Source organism: Gopherus flavomarginatus, chromosome 2 (assembly GCF_025201925.1).
Source record: "Gopherus flavomarginatus isolate rGopFla2 chromosome 2, rGopFla2.mat.asm, whole genome shotgun sequence".
Lineage (NCBI taxonomy): Eukaryota > Metazoa > Chordata > Testudines > Testudinidae > Gopherus > Gopherus flavomarginatus.
Genome location: NC_066618.1, coordinates 127,459,119 through 127,469,993, shown reverse-complemented (window position 1 = coordinate 127,469,993; position 10,875 = coordinate 127,459,119). Strand labels below are relative to the sequence as shown.

General features: G+C 39.2%; 1 protein-coding gene across 1 annotated transcript in view; it reads left to right on the top strand.

Moving 5' to 3' along the window:
* The first annotated feature begins 1,805 nt into the window (after nt 1-1,805).
* Nucleotides 1,806-10,875, top strand: part of MAJIN (membrane anchored junction protein) — a 118,906-nt gene continuing 109,836 nt past the window's right edge. Inside the window, exons 1-3 of the mRNA XM_050939732.1 lie at nt 1,806-1,906; nt 6,110-6,155; nt 6,760-6,835. Of these exons, the coding sequence (XP_050795689.1) occupies nt 1,806-1,906; nt 6,110-6,155; nt 6,760-6,835 (223 nt within the window). The remainder of the gene's footprint in view (nt 1,907-6,109; nt 6,156-6,759; nt 6,836-10,875) is intronic.

The following is a 10,875-nucleotide window of genomic DNA, read 5'->3' as shown; positions in this document are numbered from 1 at the left end:
GACAGCTGCAATCCACAGAGCCCTGGGCTGGAACCCGGAGTAGAGGGCAGGCCCGAGTTCCCCCCAAACTTCCTAACTCCTGATCAGACACAGGAGGAGTTGATCCAGACTGTGGGGAAGATCACTGAGGTGAGCAAATCTGCCAATAAGCGCAGGACCCACCAAGGTAGAGGAGGAACTTCGTCATAATATGTTTACTTGATTTAATCTTGTAAATCTATTTCTTTTTCCTAATAATAAATCTTTAGATAGTTTATTATAGGATTGGCTACAAGTGGTGTTTTTGGCATGAAATCTAAGGTGCATTTGACCTGGGGTAAGCGGCCCTTTGGGACTGGGACTAATCTGAATGTTGCTGTGTTCTTCGGTGTAAGCGACCATCTATCACAAAGGCAAGCCTACCTGGGTGGCAAGACAGATTGGAGTATCCAGGGGGACTATCTGTGACTCCATCTTAAGGCTGTTTTAGTGCCCAAGGAGTTTACAGTTGATAATTGGCTGGTAAAATCTAAGTATAGAACTCTCAGCCAATTTGGTTTTTTTTGCCGTTTCCTAACAATCTGCCCTGAGATTGGTACCCACACACTTCAGCCACTGCAGGACAGACTGACATCTTAATTTTGTGGGGAGACCTTATCTTGGTGGGACTGTGTTGCAGAGGCTGCAATATCTGTGAAGCTCATATGGAGCACAGACCATACGGATGCTCAGAAACTGACAGTAAGTGTTGGTGGGCAAAGCAAATGAAACTTCTTGTCCAATGGTAGGAGCAGAGCCTACTTGAGATACTCACTGTGGGCTGCATAGATGGATGGTAGATGCAGTGTTGAAGAGAGGGAGTGGGGGTGTCAGTGCAGAATTAGGATCCTGAAGATTAAAAATGATGGGATTTGCAGGAAGATCTTGCAAAATATCTCAATGCAAAACCCACAGATTCCTATCTACAGGCACAGTGACTGAAGGTACCATTTAGAATAGGTATACTGAGTAGAGTCACCTATAGTTTCCTTTACAAACTTTTGTATTTTCAGAATTGTTCTTTGAAAATTGGCAGTGCTCAAGACAGCACATGAAACCTTTTCAGACACGATCATTAGACATTCAGACATTAGGTGCCTCCTTTTGTGTGTTCTCAATTTGAGATGCATTGGGCCTAATATTTTAGAGGTGACGAGCAACTTCAGCTCCCATTGATTTCATGTGAATTTGTGGTTGCTCAGTGCCTCTGATAATCAAATCCAAGCTATCTCAGGTTTTAAAACTGTCTGAAGGAAATTAAATCCAGCATATCAGTTCCACTCACTTAATAATTAAGGAGTAGAAGTTGGCTACAGATTTATGCTGGGGAAAAAGCATAAATTTTTTGAATAGCCATGAAAGTACTTTAATGTGGCTACCTAACTTTAGTATTTTTAAATACAGTAGTTCACTTCGTACGTGCAGTAAGTAACGATAGAAAAACAAGCCTAAACTCTAAGAGGAAGTTTTTTTTTTTTTTTTCAACAGACAGCTGTGGTAGCACTAAATTGTTTTCATCTTACGCATACACCAAATGTCCCTTTTACTACCAGTTTTACTACTCTCAGCAATTAAATCTCCAGTTAGTAGCAAAATGTGCAGAATTATAGGGTTAGGTTCAAGGGAGATCAGGGTACAGGTCTGACAGGCAAACTTGCTCTAGAAAAAAAGTTGTATGTATAATACTCTTGTCTTCTACTATGAAAGATACAAACATGGATTGGGATGGATTTAATATTTTTAACATCTGATTTCTCTTGCTTACCTAGGTTGGTATTCTGAAAAAGATGTTTTTAAAACCTTTTACATATCCACTACCCGAAACAAGGTTTCTTCATGCAGGCAGAAGTGTATATAAACTTAAAATCAGATATGGCAACTTCCTCTGGTAAGCAAGTTTCTTACTCCTAGGTATGAACCAAACCCATACTTTCAGCCCACAGCAGCATGAGGCTACAGTAAGAATGTATTGTACTGCTATCTCAAAATGAGGATTTTGGGAGATGCTTCATTTACTAAGCACTAGCACCACTTCTGAAGGTTCCAAACAGCAACAGTTCTAATTTTGGTCATGTAGGACTGGATATTTCATCTTCAAAGTTCATTATCACCAGACTGAGCATTGGCCAGAGGGAGTCACCCGAGACTATGAAATGGTCTTCATGCTCTATCTTCCAGACGAGTTGAGGACACTGCCCTTTTATTATTGTTGGTGGAGCCCATACCTATTACTATAGTTAAAAGATTGCCTAACACTTTCCATTATAAGGCCTTGTTTTCAGTTGCTTATAACTTTAAAGTTTAGCAAATGTTTTGTCTGAAATTTTCCTGTTGAGTATCTGCCTCAGAGTTTTTTTAAACTTTTTCATCAAAAGTAGTTCAGCTATTTACAAGAATGAAGTTAAGGAGAAATATGTTAATTCATGTTAAAATATTCTTACAAATGTTTAACTGAGAAGCTCTAGTGCCTCCATTGTTTGGAGCAGGGATTTGATAGGTTGCCCCAGTGTTAAGGATGTGCCTTTTGCTGTCTCTAGATAAGTTACAAGCCTCTGAAAATCTGTTGGTACATGCTTAGTAGAGGTTTGCTTGCTATATTGACAGCCTTATTCCACAGAACGTTCCATTTGCACTGCATGTGCTCCATCTCCTCACAGCACTATAGAGCTCCCCATAGAGCAACAGCATGCCTCATTCTGGGGCTGCAGGGGCCAAGAAGGACTTTTTCTGTAATTGCTCCTCTCCACTGACAGATAATGTTGTGGTGTCAGGCACTGGAACTGAGAACAATGAGACTGGCTCTTGGATTCTCAGTGCTTCCACTGCTGTCACCTAAGCAGCAAGGAGGAGAAATCAGTATATTTTCTTTTAGGGCCTGATCCAGAGTAGACTCAGGTTATTACGTCATTCCATTTAGGTCAAAGGCCTTGGGTTCTGGCCCTTTCTGAATTGGGATTTTAAAAATGTATTTTATTTATGAAGATTTTCTGTTCAAGTGATTATGCACATGGATTCCATTCTTCATGCGCACGTGCCTCATGCATGTGAGATCAGATTCTGTTGGCCAGCGGTGTCTATTTCAATTGCAACTGTGCCATATATGTCCTTGTGACCCTCCCCAAGACATAAAGGGCAGAGCAGGCCCAACTATCGCTCAGTTCCTCCTTATCACTCATGACAGTGAGATGCATGCCTTTTCTGTATGCTCGGTGCTGGAGTTATTTAGGATTATTGTTAATCAGTTTATTTATTTTGTTTAGCTAATTAACTATATAAATATAGGAATTTGATTGTTTGTTATGTATCGGAGGGGTAATCGTATTAGTCTGGATCTGTAAAAGGAAACAAAGAGTCCTGTGGCACCTTAAAGACTAACAGATGTATTGGAGCATGAGCTTTCGTGGGTGAATGCCCACTTCGTCAAGACCCCATCCTGTGTTCCTGGGGCACTCTACTCAAAGGCCCCATTGATCTACTATTATTCAAGCATTTGTGTCTTCTGACAAAGGCAGAAAGAAGCACCACCCTAAGGATAAGTGAAGGATCAGGTTATAGTCTCTGGCACCTAGAAAGCTAAGACACAAGAATCATCAGACTTCTAACTTGTCTCAGGTTCAACCTTCCAAGGGCCAGAAGACTGAGAAGGCCTCTTCTGGTGCCCTGATACAAATCACTAAAATGACACAAGTGGTGTGACTGTATCTGCAGATCGTGCTTCTCTTGGTACTGACCCCTCAGCATCAGGTGTCTTAATTCTGTTGGCCATATATTTGGCCTTGTGTTCCTTGGCTTCCCTTATCAATTTTCTATAATTCCTGATTTCTGGTTTATATTCATTACTATCAACTTCCCCCTTTTTTATTTGTTATGTATTATTTATTTATTTATATCTGCATTCACTTTCCTTCTAAACCAGGTTGTTTTTTTTAGTCAGCAGGGCATTCTTCCTCAGTTGTGAAGATGTGGCTTTTTTGGCATCTAGTAAGGTTTTCTTAAATGATTTGCAATTATCATTCAAATTTTTATGATTAAATTCTTCCTTCTAACTGATTTGGCTCATAATTGTTTTCAGCTTTGTGAAATTGATCTTATTAAAGCACTAAGTATATGTATTACTGTTATGAAGTTTATTCTGGTTGCACATGATAAATGTGATCAAGTCATGATCACTTGTACCTAAGCTACTATTAATTTTTAGATCTCTGATCAGTTCCTCTTTGTCTGTTAGGGTGAGGTCTAATAAAGAATTCACTTGTGTTGACTGCAACATGTTTTGAATTAGGAAATTATCATCTATAATGTTTAGAAATTCCAAGGATGTTTTTAGTACTGGCAACATGAGACCTCCAGCATGTCTGCTGTTGCTTTCACGAAGGAAGGAATGAGTGACGACATTTACCCAGAATCACCCGCGACACTGTTTTTGCGCCATCATGCATTGGGATCTCAACCCAGAATTCCAATGGGCAGGGGAGACTGCGGGAACTATGGGATAGCTACGGGATAGCTACCCACAGTGCAATGCTCCAGAAATTGACGCTAGCCTCGGTACGTGGACGCACACCGCCAAATTATTGTGCTGTGTGTGGCCGCATACGCTTGACTTTATATAATCTGTTTTACAAACCCGGTTTATGTAAAATCAGAATAATCCTGTAGTGTAGACATACCCCCAGAACAACAGTTGGATCTTGCATCAGGACCCAGCTTCCTTACAACTGAAAGACTGGTTATTGGCTGGATAACATAAACTAAAAGAAGCTGTTCAGTTGAAGTTTGGAGTATTCTGCTCCAAAACAAGAAACCCTGAACCAGACTGACTTAGCTTTATAAGTTGGAAGAGGTATTCTATTTAAGCATCTCAATACTTTTCCCTTGTCATCAAACAATCTCCCTTTGAGACCTTAGCAATATGTTCCCTAATCATCTGTCTATACCACCTATCAATGAATAATGCTTTTTTAGTAGCCATTGCATCAGCTGGAATGGTAGGGCAGATGCAGGCCCTCATGACCCTTTATACAGTGCTTTGTAAAGACAGGGTTACTCTCAGGACACATCCCAAATTCTTGTCCAAAGTTGTTTTAACATTTCAAAGGAACTAATCCAACCATCTCCCAGTTTTCTCCCCAAAACTCACTTAACAGCAAGGGAAACTAAACTTCATACACTTGATGTATAAGGGCATTGTCAGACAACTTTATCAAGACAAAATCATTCAGGAACACACCTAGATTTTTCATAGCCTTTGCTGATAGAGCTAAGGGTCAAGCAGTATTATCTCAGAGGTTATCAAAGAGAGTATCCACCTGTATAAGAACATGCTACAAGCTAGTCAGAATAGATTCTATTAGACACATTAGAGCTCATTCCACTGGAGCACAGGTAGCCTCTGTTGCCGGTTTGAAAAATGCCCGTGTCTGAAATCTGCTGGGTAGCTACATGTATTTCTGTCCTACCTTTATAAGACAATGTTTCTTGGCAGAAGCTTACAGATTGGATGCCTCTTTTGGTATGGCTGTCCTGCAGGCATTGTTTAAGTAGGACTCCTAGAACCCACCTGCAAGCAAACAGATAACTGTTAGTCAACAAGAGTGAAATCCATGTGGATGGACATTCACTTGAAGAACAGTTACTTATTCTTCAGTAACTGTGGTTCTTTGATGTATGTTGTATATATGGGTTCCATGATACCCCCCTCCTTCTCTGCTACTTTGGAGTCCTACTCCTCTCAGATTCTGTGTTGGCAAAGGAAGTGATGGTTGGACCCACTCTGAATTTTAAGCCCTCAGTTGGGGAGGGGTTGTAGTCCCAGTGGACACTAGTGGCCAAAAAAAAGGCCAACTTTGTGCGCATTGGGTGCAGTCATGCCAAGAGTGAAATCCTTGAGAACAACGTATTTTGAAGAACCAGAGTTACTATGAGGTAAATAACTGTTCTTTCACCTTTTAAGAATTCATTTGTCTCTGCTTCATATTTTCCATGTGAAATCAGATTCCTCTGAGACATTTTATCATTATGGAAATAATTACAGTGCTCCATCTTGTCTTTCATTTTGTGAGGCTAAATATATTTTTTGTTTGTGTCACAGCAGTGATGATATAGACAACAATGAAAATACTGCCAAGGAACTAGAGGTAGGTTATCTAAATTTTACATTGGGTGCTCCTCTCAATAAATATTTTGTTCATTACAGGGTAATAGTATTCTGAAAAATGAAATATTCCCAGAGAAAAACACGTTTTTGGTCTACAGATTGAGGTTGACAACAAATATATTACCAGCTAAGAAACTTAACATACTGTAGTTTTCATCCAAACCACAAATGTCAGCCTGTAAATGCAAAGTTTTGAGATTCCACCTTAAATATAGAAATATACCTAATAAATACCAAATCTAAAAAATAGAAATTGTCATGTTCATGAAGCTAGCTGCACCTCTCTTCCCTTTCTGGTCTTTCTCAGTGAACCCACCTCAGATTCTGGGCTTCTTTTGGGGTGGAATCTCAGTTGTTTTACTCTTTGATCAGGAACTGGTTGCACTATTGTGTGTATATCAGCTGCTTATTATCTTGCAGGTCTGATGGGCTTTTGGGCATCTGCAGGAACCTGTGACCAGTGATATTGACCAACAGACTCTTAAAACAAAAATGTTCCCACACTGTTAAAATTATATCAACAGTAGAAATTTGCATATGCTGTTAATATTTAATATTTCTCTCTAATTTTTTTAATCTTTCAGGAAGCCATTCGAGTAATCATTGGAAATCTTGATAATTTACATCCATTTGCTACAGAACACTTGACTATATTTCCATGTATCCTTTGCTCAGTGTCAAAATAAATAAATTCAGTGAGCCAGTCTGTGGGAAATTGTTTATATTATTGCTCTGTGGAATTTATGGGCCAGATCCTCAGCTGGCATAAATGAATATTGAAGTCAATGGATCTATGCAGTTTACATCAGCTGTCCCTATGTTTGTCTTCAGTTGCAGAATTATTATTTGAGTGCATGCAGTGCTTTTCAATCTTTTTCGAGGGTGGTGGCCCCTTATTTGAAATCAAGAATTTTCATAACTTTTTACATTTTAAAGTAAAAACATACCATGTAACAGTTAGCTAATAGAATGCAACCTCTACTAATACATTTGACCTCACAAACTTTTAAGGTTTTGACCACCTAAAGTTATTCTCAAAATTTTATTTTCTTTGTTTTAGAATTATAATGAAAAGTTCCATTACCTTTTATGATCTCACTGGGGGGAAGAGGATGTCAGGCCACAACCCCAATGATTGAGAAACACTGAAATGCACAAAAGTAAATATTAGCAACACCTGAAATCGCACTGTTCTTTGAGTATTTATCCATATGGATTCTGCTTCTGTTGTGCCTCTGCTCCATGCTTATGAGATTGAATTTTCTTGGCCAGCAGCTTTGGTTGAGACCTCACCTGTGCTTTGTACTACCTTGTACCTTTCTTTGGAGGGCATAAAAGGTAGAGCAGCCCTCAGTTTCTTCTTACCACCCATGGCAGGGAGATGGAACTTCAATACCTTCATAGAGTTTAGGGCCAGAAAGGATCATCAAATCACCTAATCTGATCTGCATATCGTTGATTGGAATTTAATGCCCTAACACTCTTATACTGAGCCCAGTGTCTTTAACTAAAGCATTTCGGTCCTCTGGTAGTGCCATATGCCAGATATTCTGCCTCGGCCTGGTTTGAGGACTCAAATCTGAGCCCCACCTACCTCCAGCTGCAGAAAATAAATAAATAAAAAAATCCCACACTCACATAGAAATTTGCATATACTGTTAATATTTTAATATCGCTCCCTATTTTTAAAAATCTTTTAGAAAGACATTCGAATAATTATTGGAAATCTTGATCATTTACATCTGTTTACTACAGAACACTTTATTATATTTCCATGTATCCTTTGCTTGGTGTCAGAATAAATTCAGTGAGCCCATGTATGGGAGCTTGTTTAATTTATATTATTAGTATGTGGAATTTATGAGCCAGATTCTCAGCTGGCATAAATCAATATTGAAGTCAAGAGAGCTATGCAGCTTACATCAACTGAGGATCTGTCCCTATGTTTGTCTTCTGTTGCAGAAATTTTATTTGAGAATTTAGTCTTACAAAGAGACTTTCCTAGCCTTCTCTGAAACAATCTCATGCCTTGCTTCCTTATTCTCTATAGAAACCAGTTGTCAGATAGTTTGGCCTTTCCTATCCCATGGATGTTCTTAGGTAGGTCCTGATTAATTTTTGCTTGCTGAAACTCCTTTCATTAGCAGCCATGGTTATAGGAAGATGGCAAAAAATATGTAGTGCTGTTTCCCTTTTTAGAGAAACTCATTTAAAAGCCTTTTGTGAATGTAGCTAAGAGCTCAATCTCATCCTTTCCACTTTCAGAATTTAAATCCTTAGGGCAGCTGCTTGCTATGTTTTGAGCATGCCTCTTTAGATCTTTGCTGCTTGTCCATTTAAAAAGCAAATCTTTCTCTCACTCTATCTTACTTACCCATCCTATTGTCCAGTTGTGATCAATATTGTGAAAACCTTGTGTTCAGAAACTTTTTCAGGATCAGGTGACCTTTTGTCTTTTGCAAGTTCACCTGGCATTGCTTCCCTTCTCTGAAATGGTTTTTCTTTGGACTGTGTGGATATTCTTAACGTTTCAACCTGTGAAGCAGTAGCTTCCTTACATGCAATGAACCCAGAAGACTGTAATTCTGATAAAGCATCTCAAAAGCCACCAAGTAAACTGCAAGCTGTTTAACTGTGAAGAACTGAACTCTGCAATTTTTTTCTCACAACATTAATTTTTTTTATGAGAGAGTTACCATAACTCGTCCAAAAAAAGAAACACAAACTCTGAAATGTTCATTTGCAAGCTATCTGCTTTCAGCATAAATTCTGGCATATGATTGTAGGCCAGATCTTGTCTAAAGTATCAAACACCTGATTTCTACCTTTGCAGACCATCTTATTGTGCTTAGGCATTTTAATGTAAGTGCACATTTGCTTTTTTAACACACCCTAATGATTAATAGAAGTGAAAAACAGGGTATACAATCTTTGAACAGTTCCAAAAAGTAGAACAATTTGGAACAATCATTGCAGCAGATTCTCCAAAAAGATTCAGTGAGTAGGCAGCACATGAGACAAAATATGTGTGCTGATTTACCTACTCAATTTGATTTTGAACACCTTTTGTGTTGTGCTGGCATGTTATCGCAGTTATCATAGCTTTGTTCCTTGCAGTGAGACATGTCCAAGCCATCTTTTTTCATCTTCTGTAAAATAACCTCCATAATATAATCAAAGTTAGATTCAGGACTCACAGTTTGTCAGACCACTCTGTTTTATTAGCACAGCGCTCTGCTAATAACACCCAGATAATGTGAGCACCATGCAAGACACAAACTATCTTATTTATACAGATAAAAGGGCGAGAACTTAACAAGATAACAAAGGAAGCAGAATCTGATAAATTTACCTGGGCTAGGCATGCGTATCTTATATCTTTACTAACTATTACCAATCTTCTGTTAATGTTTCGCCATTAGCACCCTTGTTTATGCCTAATGTTTCTTTTCCTGGCACCTGTATTTCAACATTTCTTATTTCTGCTTAAAGGTACATACAACATTTCTTTAATCCATTCTTATTTTTACAATATAATTCATTCTACTTTCACAATATCCTCCCTGGTTTTGGTGTGGATGTCACAGGAGCTGACTTTTATTTTTCCCAGTGGATGCTCCACCCTCTTCTCTGAACCCCACCCTTGCTCCGCCTCTTCTCACTCTGCTCTGCCCTCTTCACCAGAGGACCTTCCCCTTCTGTGCCCCTTCCCCTGAAAACTCCCACTCCATCCCCTGAGTGCCTTCTGCCAGCCACCAAATAGCTGATTGGCGGGCCTGCTGAACAGCTGTGGCTGGTGGGTGTTGAATACCCCTTATTTTTTTTTCCATGGGTACTTGTGCTCCAGAGCACCCATGGAATCAGCGCCTATCGTGGATATCAGTGAAATCTGTAAAGTTCTCAACAACCTTCTCTCTGAGCTTACCAAAATCTGAGGGGAATCAAGACTGAGGGGAAAAACAACTGAGGAGAGTTGGCAGTATTTCAAAGGGACACTATTAAGGGTCCCAAAGCAAGCTATTTTGCTGGGTAGGAAAGATAGAAAATGTGGCAAAAGACCAGCTTGGCTTAACCACGTGATCTTGCATGATATAAAAAATAAAAAGGAGTCCTATAAAAAATAGGAACTAGGACAAATTACAAAGGATGAATATAGGGAAACAACACAGGAATGCAGGGGCAAGATTAGAAAGGTAAAGGCACAAAATGAGTTCAAACTAGCTACAGGAATAAAGAGAAACAAGAAGACTTTTTATCAATACATCAATACAAGAGGAAGACCAAGGATAGGGTAGGCCTACTGCTCAATGAGGAGGGAGAAACAGTAACAGGAAACTTGGAAATGGCAGAGATGCTCAATGACTTTTTTGTTTCGGTCTTCACCGAGAAGTCTGAAAGAATGCCTAATATAGTGAATGGGGGTAGGTTTGGAAGATAAAATAAAAAAAGGACAAGTTAAAAATCACTTAGAAAAGTTAGATGCCTGCAAGTCACCAGGGCCTGATGAAATGCATCCTAGAATACTCAAGGAGCCAATAGAGGAGGTATCTGAGCCTCTAGCTGTTATCTTTGGAAATACATGGGAGACAGGAGAGATTCCAGAAGACTGGAAAAGGGCAAATATAGTGCCCATCTATAAAAAAGGAAATAAAAACAATCCAGGAAATTACAGACCAGTTAGTTTAACTTCTGTGCCAGAG